The 19234-nt window shown below is 48.7% G+C and overlaps 1 protein-coding gene across 4 annotated transcripts in view; it reads right to left on the reverse strand.

Annotated features, from left to right (window-relative positions):
* Positions 1 to 19234, reverse strand: part of ASH1L (ASH1 like histone lysine methyltransferase) — a 67038-nt gene that overhangs the window by 31385 nt on the left and 16419 nt on the right. For all 4 annotated transcript variants that reach the window (XM_062511650.1, XM_062511649.1, XM_062511648.1 and 1 more), the window contains exons 3-6: positions 13649 to 18404; positions 6253 to 6351; positions 1557 to 2277; positions 402 to 578 (exon numbers count right to left, since the gene is read on the reverse strand). In XM_062511650.1, coding sequence (XP_062367634.1) covers positions 402 to 578; positions 1557 to 2277; positions 6253 to 6351; positions 13649 to 18404 — 5753 coding nt within the window. The remainder of the gene's footprint in view (positions 1 to 401; positions 579 to 1556; positions 2278 to 6252; positions 6352 to 13648; positions 18405 to 19234) is intronic.

Raw genomic sequence — 19234 nt, forward strand, 5'->3', positions numbered from 1 at the left:
TTTCACACAGAAGATGACCAGTTGTCACCATTCAGCCAATGAAAACAGGATGACCCCTTCTCTGCAGACACTGTGCTCAGCTCCTGTTCAGAACTTGCACACATCCAGCTCTCCAAGTGCTTGGATTGCCAGGACCATTCAGACTCTTGAATAAATCTCTTACCTTCTTCAAAGCTGATAATCAGAAACACTTTCAGACTGCTCCAGGCTGCTGTCTGACTGGGGTTACACTTTATATCCTCACTGAGTCAGGTTCTGACCGTGCATGTAATTTTCCACAGGCTTCAATTAAGTTGATGGTTTTATTTCACCTACTCATGAGTGGCAGCTCTTTATAGTTCTAGGTGAAAGGAGAGTTTCCCCTGGACTATCAGAGAGCAGTTTTGCTCTGTTTTACTTACTCTGTTGTTTTGTACACATCAGAGTAGAGCCCAGCCTTCTGGTACTTCTTCTTTGGGGGTCGAGGGGCTTTCTTCTCACGCTGGGTTAGAGGAGGCAAAGGCTGCTCAGGGGTTTCAGATTCAGGTGATTTCCCAAGGGCCTCATGTGGGCTGGGAAGTTCAGCTGTCTCAGAGAAACTGGAAGAAAAAGTAGAGATAGAAAAATCACCTTCCCATTAAGATTATCTCACAGTATTTCATTATTCCTCTCTCAAATCTGGTCAGAATAAAAAGTCCATGTTTCTGAATTTCCGAGTGTCTCAGCTACTTAAAAAATGCAACTCAACAATCATGATCAAGTGGGGGTAAAACATAATCATATGAAAAGTATGATTTTTTGGTGGTATTGTTATTACAAAAAGAATGTTGTTTGTACTGCTAATGTTTATCCCTTGGAGGCTCAGCTGAGTAGTTCAGAAGGCAGCTCTTGCTCTCTGCTTTTGCACTTTAAAACCACCACGTGGTAACCCTTTCTTCAGCCTTCGGGAGAGCCACAGAGTAGCCCCTGAACACTTAGTGGTGCCAGCAGCACCTTCACAGCACCCATTTCTGGAAATGAGAACTCCTGACAGAGTTTGATCTGTTTACTGATGTCTTTGGGGACAGGCATGAGAAGATGAGATCAGAGAGAGATTTTTGCTGTGTGCCTTTACCAGTGACTGCAAAGTGCACCCCTTAACTCCTCCCTGCTGCTTTAGCTTTACTTTTTATCTGCTGTACTTCACTTGAGCTCACTTTACATCCTGTACCGCCTGTGTTTGATTGTGATCTACATGAGTAGATTCCATGGCACACAGAACTCTTCAGGGCTCCTTATTCCACACAGGATGAAGGAACAATGTGTGGCACCTCATCAGTAACCCTGCTACCAACTCCATAAATAAACATATCCTTCACCAACACAACAAGTACAGAACCAACAGTTTTAGATCACCTGAGATTCCCATTTCTGTGGTATGTTCAGTACCTGAGGAAGGCCCTGAACACACGCAAGGCTGACACATTGGTTCCCTCTACACTGAACTTAACCAAATTAGAAGAATCAAAGCAGAAGACCCCCTCAATGACTGAAATGTTCTAAAACCAACCGAGGTACAAAACTGCAAAGGAAATCACCTCTTATTGCTCTCCTGCTCATCTTCAGGCAAAGACTTGTGCCTCTTCCTGGCCTGTTCCTCCGGCAGCCACCTCTTCCTCTTCCAGCCTTTGCGGTGCTCAGGGTTCAGGTTCACGCTCTGCACCACGGCCTCGATGACATCCGTGATGGTGTCTGGCCCCAGGTGCAGGGGGCTGCTGCTCTGCTCCCTGTCCTCCAGCTCCTGGCTGACCAGCCTGGCAGCCTGGAAGGCCTGCATGGACACCATGGCCTGCAGCGGGTACTTGCGCGGCCGCCCCGGCCGGCGCTTCACAAAATTGTTCCCTGTCCGTGACTGCCTCTGCAGTTTTTTGGCTTTCAGGATTTTGTTGACGTGGTCCAGATTTTTTTTTGTCGCCAGGATCTTGTTGTAATTGCACATTTTCCTCGCTTGACGCTGCATGGCCTCCACCACGCTCCTCTTGAGGTGCCTCGGGGAGTAGCTGCCGGGCAGGTGCTCCTGCAGCAGGGAGAGCTCACTGCTGGGGATGGCCGGAGCCCCCAGGCTGTCCTGCTTGCCCAGGGCTCTCTCCCGGGAGTGGCTGAGGGCAGGGCTGGCTGATGGAGGGGCAGACACGCTGGCCATGACAGCTTCCAGGCTCTTGTCGAGCGTGGGGGGCCCGTCCTGCTGGGCCATGCGCTGCAGCAGCGAGTCCACCGAGTCCTCGGCCAGGCGTGAGCCCCGAGCCGGCCCCGCCACCCCTGAAACACACACAGGGGACAGTGATGCCTTAGGATTGGAGCTTTTCTATTGTATACGTATTTATAATCCTGTAATTCTTTGGTGTGTTACTCTAAAGTCCATATAGCGTTAGCTACAGCTTTCCCATTTTGGTCAGACACGACAATTCCTCTACAGGTCTGGGAATCAAGCACACCTCACTTTTCCATGAAAAATGCAAACAAAAGTGAGCTGTGGGGAGCAAACTTGGGGTAAATTACTTCATTACCTGGAGCTGTAATTGAAGATTAACACCCAGTATGCAAATGGACCAAACTAAAAACAATAAAACAAAAATAAAACTATAAATGTTTGGGTAAAACCCCAAGACCATAACCCATTTTTTGGGTATAGCCCATCGGGGGCCTTTGTGTGCCAGAAATGTACCCAAAAACCCTTCAATAAATATAACCACTTTGTATTCCCCTAATTTTGTCTGGCCTCTGTTTTTAGGCAGCCCCAAGAAGGCATCAGAGTGGGGATGGGACCAAAAACATGGAGCTAAAATACAACAGCTGTGTCAGCTGACATTTGTGTCCTGGGACTGCCCAAAACACAAATGTTCTTGTTTGTTGACAGGATTTCATAATATGGAGAGGGACCCAGTGACACAGGTCAGTCACATTTTATATCATCACTTTTAACACACAATTATTTTCTCTTTATTCCCATATAATCTAGAAAATCCAGAAATGCCCATTTCTAAAAGCAAAAATTAATGAGGGTTCACATGGTCCTCAAACTTCTTTCTATTCAACACTAAAAATACAAAACCCTCTGTGCACATAAAAACTCAATCCTGATAAAAAACGGAACAACATTTTAAATATTTTTAAACACATTTTTCTTTTTTTTATAATTTGGAAGTACTGAAACAATGACTTTCATTGCTCTTGCGGTTTTTTATCAAATAGACAAGGCTGAGGATGACAGAACTGATTGGATAAAGGTAAATCAAAGTATCTGGACAATAGAGAAAGGCTAATTTACACAGGAAGTAAATTTAGATCTGACTTTTAAAACTGTTATATGCTTTACAGCTGAAGATTGGTATTTGAAAAAGAAAGTTTCCAGGTCAACCATGTAGATTATGCTGCATTAAAAAGGGATTTGTTCCAATCTAACAGCTTCCCAAGGCTGCCCTCCTGCTTCTTAGTGATAACATTCCATCAGAAGAAATTCTGTTCTTTCTGGAATGAAATGGATGCTGCCTTCTCACAAATACATCACAACTGCACATCAGCATTGACAAAATGTTCCTGTAATTGTGGCCAATTACTTAGATCAGATCTGCTTAAGCCAGTGGGGCCCAGGCTGCAGCCTGAGCAGCACATCCTGGTGTCAAGGGAACTGTTAAAGGAAGACAACAAAATGTGTTTATAAAAGACTCTAGCACTTGACAGGAGGGAGATTATTTGTTAGATGACAGAGATAAAGCACAACCAGTTTAAATATTTTCTAGCCTTCTAGCTATTCTTGATGTGTTTTCTAGTTTAACTATTTTCTAATATTTTCCTAGTGCTCAGTAGTCCAATTGTGTTTCTCTGAAGAACACATTCCTCACTAAGAGTCCAAAGTCAGGAGTTTGTAAGTGCAGATGAAAAGGTGCTTCGGAAATTACACAGCTTGGAGGAGAAAGAGTCAGCAAAACATGTTTTAAAAATCCTCCTCTGGACCATGCTCTTCCTGGTGACAAAGGACAAGAGAAGCCTCCTGCTGTGAGCTGACACGGACACCCCAAAAACTCTGAGACAACTGGAAGGATTTGCACTTCCAGCTCTGCATTTCAGATGAAATAATAAAGATAAATTACCCTTTGTTTTCTTCTGACTTTTAGAGGCAGGTGGGGATGGAGCTGGGAACCCACCTGCTCAGTGACCCTCGAGCAGCAGCACATCCCATGGATGCCCTGTCACTTCTGCTGCTGCTGCTGCTGCTGCTTGGGAACTGATCCAAAGGGTTGGGACACTGCAGGCTCTGACCTGGGACAGCTGCAGCTCCTCTCTGACAAACACACTGAAACCCACACACATTCCAGATCCACATAATACAACAATGACTGATCCTCTCAGCTACAGCATCACTTCGCTGACTTTGAAGTTGATAGACTTGTGATTCATATCATTCTAATGCTGCTGCACAAAACATTCCTCAACTTTAACACTTCCTGTTTCCAGTTACAACAACTGCAGCTGCCCCTCTCAAGTGAGCAAGGGCAAGAAAGTGAATGAGACAGAGGAAAAAGGAAGATTCTTTTCCCACTGCAAAGGACTTTCTGCAGCACAGGCTGAATGAAGCATCTGTTGCAAACATCTGTTTAAGGCAGGGAGGAAATGGCATTTTTGGCACATCCTTCCTAGATAGAAACCATAACTAGTTCTAAGTACCAATCCTACATATCTGCAGTCAATTTGGGTGTCTAAGCATGTCTGAATTCTGGTAACAGGAGCTTCTGCAACTGAGCTTCTTACAAAATGGATCAACCTGCTCGATTTTCTTCTGTCCAATCCGAGGGAAGCTCACATTCCATTTTTACTGAATCACAGAATGGTCTGGGTTGGAAGGGACCTTAAAGACCATCTTGTTCCACCCTCCTGCCATGGGCAGAGACACCTTCCACTGGAACAGGTTGCTCAGAGCCCAACTGCAGCCTCTCCTGCCACCTGGAATAACCACTGGGTGACAACATGCAGGAAATGAACATCTTCAGATCTTCCCTGTGACAATTTAGGCAATAGATCTGAGGATGTCATAGGGGTAAAATGTGATTGACAGCAACACACACAGTCACACACACACACTGTGTCTGCACAGCTCTGACCTGACAAAACAAAGCTCAAACACACAGAGCCACAGAACCACAGGTTCATGGTTCAAACACCTCCAAGAGCATCGAGTCCAACCTCTGACCAATCCCCACCTTGTCCCCAGCCCAGAGCTCTCAGTGCCACCTCCAGGTGCTCCTCGGACACCTCCAGGGATGGGCACTCCAAACCTCCCTGGGCAGTTCCAATCCCTGACCTCCCTTTCCATGGAGAAATTCCTGCTGATGTCCACCCTGACCTCCCCTGGCCCAGCCTGAGGCCGTTCCCTCTCCTCCTGTCCCTGTTCCCTGGGAGCAGATCCCAAATCCCCCCCGGCTGTCCCCTCCTGTCAGGGAGTTGTGCAGAGCCACAAGGTCCCCCCTGAGCCTGCTTTTCTCCAGCTGAGCTCCTTTCCCAGCTTCCTCATGCCTCAGATGGCCCTCTAGAGCTCCACTGCCCTGTCAGGAGGGAGAACCTTTCCCTTCCTCACTACCCTCAGGCAGTGACCTGCAGAGAATGCCAGCCCTTGGCTCCCTCGCTGTCCTGCTGCAACATCCAACTCCAGTTCACCAGGATCCTGCATCCAAGATCTGTTCTTGGATTGTGGACTTGATGAGATACTACCAGAGCCCTCAGGCTTTTCAGTACTTCAGTCTCTCTCCCATGAGCATTTCTGACCTGTCTGGGGGCATTCATGGCTGTGCCATTACTGATGGCTGGGATGAGCCTCCATCACCTTGCCAGGATTCTCACTTGTGAGGAAGAAAACCCCACAGCACAGACTGGCCTGATCCTCCTGTGACCTGCCCAGGGGCCTCCAGAGCAGTGAGAGAGTCAGGCTCTTCCCCAGGGAGGAACTAATTTATTCCTCTCATTCATTAACTGTAATGTCACAGCACACGACTGGATTAAAGCACTGAGCTCCACAAGACCTAACTTAACCTGGTGAGGAACCAAACCCTACCCTGCCACAGCTCTGCTCAAGTCTCAAGTCTCCCTATTCTACAACCCAATCCACAACCCTTGTATCCCAAAATGTCAGTGGAAAAACCCAGTATCTCCATGGGCTGAAGTTCTCACAGTCGTGCTGTGTCTCAGCACAGATCTGAGCACACAGGGATCCCAAAATCCAGGCCCCTGAGCAGGACTTGCCTGGAGAAGTGCTCTCCGACGTGGATCTCTTCCTGGAAGGACTGCAGTTTGTGCTCTCCGACTGCCTCTGCGAGGGCTTGTCCTGGCTTGGCAAAGTGCCTGCAAGGCAGATCAGAGAAAGGCACAAAAAACATCATTTCAGTCTGGCTGTGCCAATAAAACACTAAAGGCTCAAACTGAGGCTACTCTGGAGTGGCTTCAGGAACACCTGTGTGCTCCCACGAATGCAGGGGAAGGATGGAAAGGAAACACCAAGGAGGGATTTTGCACAGGCCAATGGCAGAGGTAAACAAGCCATAAAAAAAGTCATGTCATGTTAACCACCAGAATTAGTCTGTATGTGAGAAAAGAAAACAAGCCTCCACATATTCCTATTTTCACTTGAATCCAAACTCCTTGATTTTCATAAGAGTTTGGAAAAGACCTCTGCAGATCACCAAGACCAACCACCCTGCTCAAAACAGGGGCCACCACATTCTGTTGGGTTTTCTACATCTCCAGCGACACAGACTCCACGATCTGCCATTCCCTCACTCTCAGTGTGAAGACTTTTTTTCTTCTGCACAAACAGAATTCCCTTAACTCCAGAGGGTCTCCTGCTACTGGGCACCACCAGGACCAGTTTGGTTCCTCTTTCTTCATTCCTTCCCACCTGGAACATGGACACAGTGGGAAGAACTCCCTTTGTGCAGCCTCTGTTCCAGGCTGGTGAATCCCAACTCTCCCAGCCTCTCTGGATGACTGATCCCAGCTGTCCCAGGCCCTCTGGATAGCAGAGGCTCCCATCCCCTGGTCATTCCTGTCACCAGACTCACTGCAGCATGTCCATGTCTCTCTTGGCATGGGCAGCCAGAGCTGGACACAGCAGTCCAGATGTTGAGAAGGGAATAACATGGCCCTCATCCTCCTGGTGATGATCTCCATAACCCAGCCCCTGGTGCTGCTCCTCAGAGAGCCTCTCCAGCCCATCCTGCCAGTGCTGGTCCCCATGTGTGCTGGCACTGTCCCCTGCTGTGCCCACTGTCCCTCTCAGCCACTGTGCCACCATTCAGGGCACTGGGAAGGAGGTGAAACAGTGCTGGAACCCAGACTGATCCCTGGGGAACACTGAGTGGCTTTGTGCTGCTGATCCCATCCCTCTGTGCTGGAAGGTCACCTCATTCTGCAAAAGCATTCCCTTCCCCTCCTTGGGCAGAACTGCTCACCAGGAACTGCAGAAAGGTGAGGAGCTAAAAAAAAAAAAATTACTAAGATTTTAAAATTCTTTGGATTTGTCCCTTGCTGTGCTGCTTTTCCTTTTCAAAATCCTGTCACAAGAAAAACCACAAATATTTCTGCTCCAGTCCATCATAGTAAATCTGTCAAAGCTCTGGGGCCTAAACAACTGAGGATGATGATTTATCTATACACAGACCAGCACTGTATTTTAGGCACCTACAAAACACATTTCACTCTGTGTTCTGAGCACACAGGGCTTGCTGGTACTTGCTAAATCCTTGGGTGATGTCACCAGGCTGCAGGAAGCACAATTACCATTCCTTGAGTTAAAACCAATTTTAGAAAGATACAGGAATCCCACAACTGCTGCAGGGTGAAGGGACAGGGCTGGGAATAGCAGCTTTGCTGAGAACACAAGCAAAACCTATTTCTGTTTCCCTTTTTACACAAAAATATTTTCTTTCAGTAAACTGTTTTATTTTCCTAAAATTTCAACTTTCAGAGAATCCCAATTACTCTTGAAAGCAAAGGCTGTGGGAGTCATGAAAATGTCATAGAAAAACCTGATATTGCAGTTATGAAAATGCTGAGATATTAAAAACTCAGATCAGTATAAAACCCCCAGACAAGCAAAAATGCACATTGCAGTGTGAGAGGAGAATATGCACATCCTGAAAATATCTAGAAGACAAAATCCAGGATGCAAACCCACAGATTTTTGCCGTTTCCTTTCAAAATATGGTTCATAATGAATGAACTCTTTGGTTCTTTCCTCCCTTGCTCAAAGAATCCTCCAGAAGGTAACAGCAGGACGCTGAAGTTCTGCCCAAAATCAAAGCCCAAAATTTCTTTCCTGCCCATGGCCTGGGGCTTCAATGCCTCAGGGGAAACCCCAAGGAGTGTGATGACAGGAGAATCCTTGAAAGCACCTAACTGATTCACCAGAATCTCTGGAAAAACCTCCATTTAGATCCTCTCTTGCCTCAAAGTTTGGAATTTTTAAAATCATGGGCACTCTTAGCTCCTGATATAACACTTGTGACTGGCGGAGGGAGTGAACAACAGCACTTTTCCAAGGATTCCAACCTCTCAAGAGGGCAGAGGGGTAGCCCTCTTTTTCAGGCATCATCAAGGGCACAATCACAAGGCTCCTGGACACTGTTCCAGGCTGCAACCCATGTTCCTGGTGAAGTTCCTCACAGCCTCCTGCTGGAGGATGGTGCTGGTGGGCTCTTCAGCACCTCTAGTACCTGCTGTTCCCACCACACATGGGGGAAAGCACCTGCAGCAGAGCTGAGCTGAGGCACTGCACAAGTGCTCAGCACTGGGAAGAGCTGTCCTGGTTCCAGCTGGGACATTTGAGTGGATTCGTCCCAGAGGCTGCTTCAGCTGTGCCTGCTTCAGGGTGAGGATGATGTTGGTCACACCCCAATGTTTAGTTGGTGCCCAGCAGTGCTCACCCTCAGCCCAGAACTCTCCCTGCTCTGCCAGCAGGGCCAGGACAGCTGACCCCAGCTGGCCAGAGGATATTCCACAGCACACAGTGTCCTGCCCAGTGGGGGTGGCTGGGATCCCCCAGCAGTGCTGGGGATGGGCTGGGCTTTGGGTGGGGAGTGACTGCATTGGGCATCTCTTGTGCTTACTGGGGCTTGTTCACAGAATTCTGGAGAGGTTTGGGCTGGAAGGGACCCTGAAGCTCATCTCACACCATTCCCTACCATGGGGAGGGACACTTTCCACTCTTCCAGGTTGCTCCATGCCCCAGTCAGTGTTGGGGACTGGCAGGAGGTCCTGAGCAACTGCACCAGGCATCACTTGTGCTTCTTGAGCTTTATTTCTCTCTGTCCTTCTCATGACAATTATTACTATTGTTATTATTATATATAATTTTATTTAAGTTATTAAAGAGTTCTTATCTCAACCCATGAGTTTCACTTTATTCCAACCCTGTGCCCACCCACCCCTCTGGGTTCAGGGAGCTGCTGAGCTGCCCAGGGGTTACATTTATAGCAGGGCTGTCACTCCAGGGTGACTATTCCTCCTGAGGAACTCCAAGGTGCATTGAATTCATAAAGCCTGCACTAAACAAGTACCCTGTGAGCTGGGACTGAAAACAGAAATTAAACAGCAGGAGTTAGTGTTCAAAGTGGGAAAGGGCTGTAATTCGTAACAGGGGAAAAAAAAGACAGAGAAAGTTTTGGAGGTCACAGGGATGGCCCAGCAGTGCCTGTGCTGCTGGCAGGGGGTGGCACATCCCAGGAGCTGTCACCACTGGTGGCACATCCAGGGGCTGTCACCACTGGTGGCACATCCCAGGAGCTGTCACCGCCGGTGGCACATCCCGGGACTGTCACCGCCAGTGACACATCCTGGGACTGTCACTGCCGGTGGCACATCCCGGGGGCTGTCACCGCCGGTGGCACATCCCAGGAGCTGTCACCACCGGTGGCACATCCCGGGGATTGTCACCGCCGGGCTCGGCGGGACGCGGCAGAGCAGCGACGGGGCCGCCAGGGGGCGCTGCTGCCCGCCGGTCCCGCGGCCCGGGAAGGAGAGCAGGAATAGGAACGGGAATGGGAACGGGAACGGGAATGGGAACGGGAACGGGAGCAGGAATAGGAACGGGAATGGGAATGGGAACGGGAATGGGAGCAGGAATAGGAACGGGAACGGGAATGGGAACGGGAGCAGGAATAGGAACGGGAATGGGAATGGGAACGGGAATGGGAGCAGGAATAGGAACGGGAACGGGAGCAGGAATAGGAACGGGAATGGGAATGGGAATGGGAGCAGGAATAGGAACGGGAATGGGAATGGGAACGGGAATGGGAGCAGGAATAGGAACGGGAATGGGAACGGGAACGGGAATGGGAACGGGAACGGGAGCAGGAATAGGAACGGGAACGGGAATGGGAACGGGAACGGGAGCAGGAATAGGAACGGGAACGGGAATGGGAACGGGAGCAGGAATAGGAACGGGAATGGGAACGGGAATGGGAGCAGGAATAGGAACGGGAACGGGAATGGGAACGGGAACGGGAGCAGGAATAGGAACGGGAACGGGAATGGGAACGGGAGCAGGAATAGGAACGGGAATGGGAACGGGAATGGGAGCAGGAATAGGAACGGGAACGGGAATGGGAACGGGAGCAGGAATAGGAACGGGAATGGGAATGGGAACGGGAATGGGAGCAGGAATAGGAACGGGAACGGGAGCAGGAATAGGAACGGGAATGGGAATGGGAACGGGAATGGGAGCAGGAATAGGAATAGGAACGGGAATGGGAACGGGAACGGGAATGGGAGCAGGAATAGGAACGGGAACGGGAACGGGAGCAGGAATAGGAACGGGAACGGGAATAGGAATGGGAACAACCGGGACCCCTCGTGACAGGGACAGACACATGGTCTGGAATTGCCCAGGTCACCCCAGGAGCCCACCGTGCTGTGCCTGGTACCGCGGGTTATGGCACGGGAAGGGACACGATGGCACCTGCAGCTCACTCAGACCAGGACCGGCCCGGCACCTGGTGCTGTGTTTGGGAGGCAATGGAAGCGGTACAGACTGCCCAGCTGCACCAGTCCCCACCACACTGATCCCCTTTTCCTCCCTGCTGCCTGCCAGCACTGTGGGTGGGACACACCGAGGCCGCAGGAATTGTAAAACTGCACACCAAAGCACACGCACACCAAGGTTGGCTATGATACAGCATCAATTGTCCAAAATAATTCCTGATGTGAGGCTGCAGAAGTTCAGGAACGGTGCCTGGGAAGTTGGGATGAACAGGCAGCAGCGTCCTACAAAGCTGCCCCCGAAAATCGCACTAAAAATGGCCAAAAAAGTCCCAAAATCTGCGCTAAAACACCCCAAACCTGCCAAAATTCCAAGCACTAAGAAGTCCTAAAAATCGGTCATCAGAAACCTAAAATCTGCACTGAAACATCCAAAGTCTGCACTAAAATGCCCAAAATCTGCCAAAATTCCAAGGATTTCTGGGAAAATCATCAGGAAAAATCCAGGAAAAATTCAGCCTAAAAATCAGAGAGAACACCAGAGCCTCGTGACCTGCTCTGCTGTGGCTGTGCCAAGGTCACACAGCAGCCTCAGCGTGGGAATTTCCACCTGTGCTTCACTTCCTGGGAAACTCCGACCTCCTCGGGAGTGCTGCGTGCACAAACAACCAACACAGCTCCTTTCCAACACAGCTCGGACACTGGCAAGCCTCTGAAAATATCTGGCATCGGCCAGTATTGTCAAAAGAATTTGTTCATCCAGGTTTATGTTCAAAAGGCTGTGGAGGTGAACTAGATTTTCCACATAGAATACTCTGAAATAAAGCACCACAATATCCTCTATGGATCCCAAAAACCCATTCTGGATGGGTTCCCTGATGCTGATCCCTGACTGTTTGTTCCAAGTCTCTGATCCAGCACCTCTCCACCATGCACCTAAACTGCATCCGGTTTTATAAATAAACAATCTTTGATGCACCAAAGGTTTTCCCTCCATCTGTGCCTTTCCTTTAATCTTCCAAGGTCGTGGATTCAGAATTGGCATTCGGCACCATGGTTAAAACCAAAACATCCCAAACACAACATGAAAACTGATACGGATCTAAACCCCCAAGTCTGGCATTCTCTTTCCTACAGCTTTTTACCAGATGTGGTTTAAGTTTTCCAAGTGCTGTAGGGCACTGGGAGCTCCTTGGGAATGAGCTGGACACGGAGCCAAGCTCCAGCCTCACAAAACAGCCAGGTTCCAGGTGGGAATCACTGCCTGGAAGTGATATCCCATGCCTGAGGAACCACCCAAACTTCCTGAGGCAGGGAGCAGGAAGAGCCTTCACAAAAAGCATCTCTGCTCTGCCCCTCCTTTGGGTTACTCCTCCAGGTCAGATCATTCACTGCCATGGAAAACATCTCAAAATTCCCAGAGCTGCACAGGTTCCCACAAATAATTCACTCCAAGGAGCCAAATTTAACCCTCTGAGTGACCCAGCACTTGGAATTTCTCTTTCCATTCACTGCAGGAGAAGCAATCTCATGGCTCTGCTGCCTTCTCCACACTCCACTCACCACCTCAAGTACTTTCAGTACCAGCACAAAGAAATATGAACTTGTCAAAGATCCAGCTGCGTCCAACTGCCCTTAAAATAAAGAAAGAAAACATAAAACCCCAAATCAAGAGGAAAAACCCTGTCCATACACAGACAGGTATGCAAAGCAGGACGTGGCAGGAGGCATCAGAGCAGCAGTATCCCAAGGGAAGGAGCAAGATGAGAGCCAGGAATGTGAGGAGGGATTATTCAGCCCTGGCAGCTGTTTCTTGCTCTGTGAAATATTAGTCACAAGTGGCTTTGGACAATGATTTAAACTTCAAGGGAGAATGTAGGCAAGAAGGGAAGGGAGAAGCAGCTCAGGCTTCCTTCACACACTGGAAGCAGGCAGGAGCACAAGCCACGCTTGCCCTTTGCAGGTTATCTTTGACTTTTCCTTAATATTATGCAGATGACAAGTTCCTGTTCCTGCTCCTCCTGTTCCAGTTTTGCTTGAGGCTGTCAAATGCATTTCCCAACTATGAATAAATCAAAAATGTCTAGGTTTGGTCTCAGGTATCCCCAGCATCAACCCCACTGTTCTGAGGTGTTGCAAGAGCCTCAAGGCAGGGATTGAAAGCTCTGTTGTAGCAAAGATTCTGAAATAACCAAAATGGAGTTAGAAGAGGAATAGGAAACATTTTCTTAAAGGGAAACATTACTCACAACAGCAGCAGCAACAGCTGGTCTGAACCAAAACAACCAAACTTCAAACCAAACAGAAACATGGCTTTGAAAATATCGAAAATCATGAGGAACTTCCCCTTATTTCTCCAGAATATTAAAATTGGATGGAACAAGCAAAGACCTTTGCATGAGAAAGCATCCTCAGCCTGTAATGAAGCAAGAAGTGTCTGTTGGGAGGAGGGACAGAGTGCTGTAGGTGGCTCTGGGTGAGACCCCATGTCAGCCTGTGCTGCCACTGCAGGAGCAGAGCCCTCGGTGAGAGCAGGGGCAGGGCAGGACCCCAGCACCGATCCCTGCAGAGCCAAATCCCCACCTGCCCCCCTGCTCCAGCCATGTTTGGTACAACAGAACCCAGCAAGACTCATGGAAAGCAGGCCCAGCCCGGGCTCCCTTACCTGACAGTGGCTGCAGGGCCTTCTCCAGGGAAGGCACGGGCTCCTTGCGGAGGGGCCGGCTGAGCGCCGTGTCCTGCCCGCTGAAGAGTCCAGGGCTCTCAGGTAACTTTTTACGTCCATTGGTGCTGGCAGAGTTGGTGACTCTGCAGCTGCCTATTGCACTTGTGAAAAGGTTTGTGTGTTCATCGCTGCTGGCTGGCTCTGAGCTGGGAGTGAATCCCCCCAGGGACAGAGCTGGGGAATTTTCGGAGCAGTCTATCTGCAGAGGTGTCTGCAACCCCAGCGCCAAGGAATTCGACTCTGACGGCTCTCTCCTGACCCACTGCTCATCTCTGCTCAGCAAACCCTTGGAAGGTGATAGGTGAGGACAAGACATGTGGCATCTGTGTTTCTCTTTATGTTTGTACCTCTCACCAACAGCCTCCTTCCCAAACCTGTAGCGTTTCAAGGACTCCAGAACCGTTCTGGAGGAGCTGTTGGCGGCGATGGTGTCCATGGAAACCTGCGGCTGCTCAGAGGAGCGGTGCTCCCGGTGCTTGTGGCGGTGCCTGTGCTTGTGTTCCAGCATCCAGCCGTAGGCCATCTCGGGTGGGACGCTGGGGTACGTGCTCATGGACAGCAGAGGAGTCCTGCTCGTGGTGAGGAAAGCTTCCTGGCGCAAGAGTTTATGCTTCTTCTTGTGGTATTTGGTGGGGTTGAGAAGCAGGTGGCCTGTATGCATGTAGGAAGGTGGAGGCAGGGGGGTAGTGAAAGAAGGAGAGGGTGGAGGAGGGTAAAGAGTTGGAGGGTACCTTCCGTAATAACCTAATCCTATGGGAGCAGCTGCCAGGGGAGAAGGGGAGTAAGGCATGCCATAGGAGGGGTAAAACCCGGTGCTGGACAGGGGAAAGCTGAGGCTATGCATGAAAGGCATTTCTGCCATAGCTTCCCGCATTTTTGGAGGCCTGCCTCTCTTTTTCTTTAAATCAGGTTTTCTAATGTAGTGCAAAGGATCTAAAGGAAAAGTAGGGTGAGTGTAGAAACTATTGAAATTTATCCTAAAAATGGTAGGCAGCAAATCTCGGGGTATAAAATGGTGACTTCTGTGGGTTATTCTAATTTCACTTAATCGACTAATTAACTCCTCTAACTCAGCCAGGAAGTCAGGGTCCTGCCTCCCTCGGAGCTGAGGGTACTTCTTTTTCCTTTTCCGCTTCTGCCTCTTCATCTTGTCGTAGCTGAGGTAATCGTGGCTGCGGCGCTTGCACTTGTGTTTGTGCTTTTCCTTCAGGTTACTCAGCACGGTGGAAGTCTCGGGTGGGATGAGGGACACGTGGTCAAACGAGTGCCTTTTCTTCTTCTGCCCGCAGAACTTCTCGGCTCGGTCCGAAGTGCTGTTGTTGTCCGTGCCTATCCCGCTGTCACTGGGGATGGTCTCGTCGCTGTGGGACTCGCTCACGGGGGAAGGGGTGGCCTCTTTGAGCGATGTCAGCTCGCTCAGGTGGGAGGGGGAGTTGGGCAGCAGCGTTGGTGGGGACAATCTCCTCCTCCCCTTGGCTGCTTTCTTCATGGCGAGCGTCTGCACGACGCTGCCCTGCCTGGAGTGGAGGTGCAGGTAGGGCACCGAGCTGGGCTCGATGAACCCCGCGTCGCTGCTCACGGGGCTCTGCTCCCCGCTCACGGCCGAGGACTGGGAGCAAACCGGGGACGGCAGGATCTCCGAGGGATTCGCTACCGAGGGCAGCAAGTGGGGAAGGACTTGTCCTAAGGACGTACCAGGAGCTTGCTGGGCAGACTTCTCCAGAACTGTCAGACTGGCAGCACTGCTGGCTAAAATGCCATTCAGGACAGCTTTAGGTTTCCTCCCTCTCCTTTTTCCTATGTAAATTGTTCCTTTCTTGCTGACATTGATTTGCTGGCCTAGTTTTGAACCAAATGTGGCAGCAAGAGTTGACACGGTGTTGTGAAGCTTGGATTGCATCTTCCCTTTGGTATTTGGTTCCACTGTACTGGACAGAATCTGATTCAGAAGTTTCTTTCGCTTCAGAGTTTTCATTTTATTTATTTTTCGAATAATTGTTTTCATTAACTGTCCATTATTTCTCTTGGCAACTTTTCTGTCTGAGTCTACTTCCAAGTCACTCATGCTACAAATACTGGGGCTTTGGACTTCTTCTGGCCCTCGGAGCTGGTCCTTCCTCTCAAAGAACTCCCCGGGTCGATGCTGTTCACTTTCAGACCCCATCTTGCTCGAGTTCTCTGTTCCAACAAAAGGTGCCACAGAAAGAATAGGCGGCTTCATCTTAATTGAAGACCGGATCTGCCTTTTAGGTCTCCCTCTCTTTTTAGGAAACGCTTGTCCTGATAAGCTTTGTTTTAGGGAGGGAATTTCAACTTCAGGCTGTAAAATTGGAGGTTCTTGCTCTTCTTTTGACTGCACTGAGAAGACTTTTGATGCTGGGATCTTAAGAGTTCTTTTGGGGGGACCTTCGAGTTCTGGCATTTCCTTGGATTTAGGTCTTCCTCTCTTGGGTTTGAACATGTCAGGTAAGAAATCATCTGACAAACACAAGCTAGAGGGTTGTTTGTGAGCACTGTAGAACTTTTGAGCTTGTTTGTCAGTCTCAGCCAGCAGTGCCAGAGACTGTCCATTAGCTTCATTCAGCTTTGGCAACTGATGTTTGACAAATTCGTGCTCCACAAATGAGGACGATCCAATGTTTTTCAGGAATTTGGCCTGCTCCAAATTACTGCTTGATAGTGCACTGTATGAAATGTTTTTAAAAAGCTCTGACCTTTCTAGTTCCAGACCCTTTGGAGGTCGGCACGCGCTTCTTGACACCACTTTAGTCCATCGTGGCTTCCTTCCTTTTCTTTTCTTTAAAGGTTTTGATTGCTGAGTGCTGCTCAGGTTTTTTGCTCCTTGGCAGGATTTCTCGGATGCAGCTATTGCACCAATCTTGAGGAACTGCTTGCTACCAAACAAGCTGGTAAAACTAACTACTGAAGGGGTGACAGTAGCATGGATGCTCGTCTCAGCTGCCAAAATGGGCTTTTTCCCTGTGGGAGGACTTGTTCTTGAAGTTTCCACGTAAGACGCTTTTGAATCACTTAAGTCTTTCTCAGCACCTTTAAAATCAGTGCCGAGGGTGTGGTTCAATGTCCTGTTCAGACTCAGGAGGGTGCTGTCCGAGGAGAACGGCGTTTTGCCCATTGGATCTGAAATGCCTTCCAAGAGCTCCGCCGTGGAACTTAAGTGCAATGAGTTGGATGCCAGCTGGGAAGAGGCTGTTGAGAGGCTCCTGTTCAGGGTGGGGACAGACACCGTGGGGGAAGGAGATGGGAGATTCCCCTCTCCCACTGCACTGAACGGGGACTTGGCTGTCGACACCTCCGAGGCACCTCCTGTCCTGAAGTCTGGTGAAGTGCAATAAACGGGAGGCTGCTTTTCGTGCTTCGACGTTTCATAAATCCCTTTCTCACTGGATGAGTAGGCATCCTGTGGAACACACATTCCTTCACTGAACATCTCTTTGCCTACATCAGCAATTTCTTTCCGAATTGAAAACTTGTCCAAGATACTTTCTTTGCTCTGTCTCATAATGTGCTTCTCAAAGGTTTTGCTGGTAGTATTTTCCTTCAGTAAATCCGTAGGCTCGTGGCTTTCAAGGCTACTGAGGTTTGAATTGCAAGGAAGTTTAAAAGGCTCTGAGGAGGGCACAAGGGAGTCTGCTTTCAGAGTTCCAGAGTCCTTGTTAGCCAAACCAGCTGGACTGCCAATCCCTGCTGGCTTCTTCCCACAGTCCTTGCTAACCAATCCCACGGGACTGCTAATTCCTGGCATCTTCCTCCCAGGGTCTTTGCTAACCTGTCCCATTGGGCTGCCAATCCCTGGTGTCTTCCTTCCAGAGTCTTTGTTAACCAGAACTGTGCTGTTGCCAGTCCCTGGCATCTTCCTCCCAGAATCCTTGTTAAGAAGACCTGTAGGACTGTTTATTCCCAACAACTTCTTCCCAGCATCCTTGTTAACCAATCCTGCTGGAGTGCTGATCCCTACTGGCTTCTTGAGAGGCTCCTTGTTAGTCAGTGCAGTTGGAGTGCTGATCCCTGGAAGTTTCCTCCCCACATCTTTGCTGATCAATCCAACTGCAGAGCTGGTCACTGGCTGCTTCTTTCCTGAATCCTTGTGGACTAACCCTGGTGCAGTGCTGATCCCTGGTGGCCGCTTCCCAGACTCCTTGCTAACCAATCCAATTAAGGGGCTGATTGCTTGGGGCTTCTTCCCAGAGTCTTTGTTAACCAATATGGCTGCACTGCCAATCCCTAATGGCTTCTTCCCTGAGTCCTTGTTCACCAATCCAACAGCAATCCCAGAGCCTGGCAGCTTCTTCACTAAATCTTTGTTAACCAACCCACTCGCAGTTATGGTTGCTGGCAGCTTCTTCCCGGAGTCTTTCACCAAACCAGATGTACTTCCACTTCCACTTCCGGGCTTCTTCTGCTTTGTTTTGGAAGACTTGGAAGGAGGACAAGTTGCAATAAGTTGAGCCAATTTTTCTGTGACAGTTGTTGCTCCATTAATTTCTGTTCTATCCTTTAAGTCAGAATTATGGCTACTGATAAGAGTCGGAGGAGATGACTTTATATAATCTGTCATTTCAGAATGCAATGGGGAAACTTTCTTAGATAAAGGGGTTGTTTCTACTTGGATACCTTCTTCCACGTGTAACTCAAGTGATGCAACTTCTCCAGCTTTCTTGTAAGATTTTGGAGGGTCCTAAGAGTTAACAAACAAAAAAATTTTTTAGGAACAGACTACAAAGTATCACTTTGAGTAACACAATATCTTTTTATGCTTCAGGGATTAACACTTGCTCTGGTAACAAGGTTACTGTATAAACAGAGGCTTCATGATCCTATTAATTTTAAACCAAACAATAGTAATATCAATAATTTAAATAATAAAATCTCATAATAAAATAAACACATTCAACAAATAATAGTGATATTCATATTTAGAGCAAAATTTTAAAACTGTGAACATGCTAAGGCTTTCCTAATGTTAATGAAACCCAAACTCCCTCCCAGTCCAGATATATAAACCATTTAATCTGTCCCCCAATTATTATAAATATTCTCAAAAAATACTTTTGGTGTTCATTAATAAAAACCCACTAACAACAAAGTGCTGGGCTATTTATAGTGTGAGAGGGCTTGAAGAGCTCACATGGTGCTGAGCAGCAGCTGAGCAGTGCCCTGCAAGGGCTGGCACTGACACCCTGTCCCTGCACAGCCCTGCTGGCAGCTCAGTCCTATCCCTTCACCCCCTGCACCAACAGCTGCCCCTCCCTGCACAACACTGACAGTCAGGAAAAGAAGTAAAACAAAATAAATTATTCTGTTTGCATGGGAGGGTGGGAGGTGTGATAATGCACATACATGGAATAACAAACTCACACTTATTTCCAGTTTGGACCTAACCCAACTCGAAATTTATACTGTAAAGGTTAGAATCAAAACTGCAATACCCATTACCTTCATAAATCCTACTAAAAGCATCTCAATAAATTCATCTCTTATTTTGGAAGGGCATTCTTTTCATACAGT

Source organism: Cinclus cinclus, chromosome 31 (genome assembly GCF_963662255.1).
Source record: "Cinclus cinclus chromosome 31, bCinCin1.1, whole genome shotgun sequence".
Taxonomy (NCBI): Eukaryota; Metazoa; Chordata; class Aves; order Passeriformes; family Cinclidae; genus Cinclus; species Cinclus cinclus.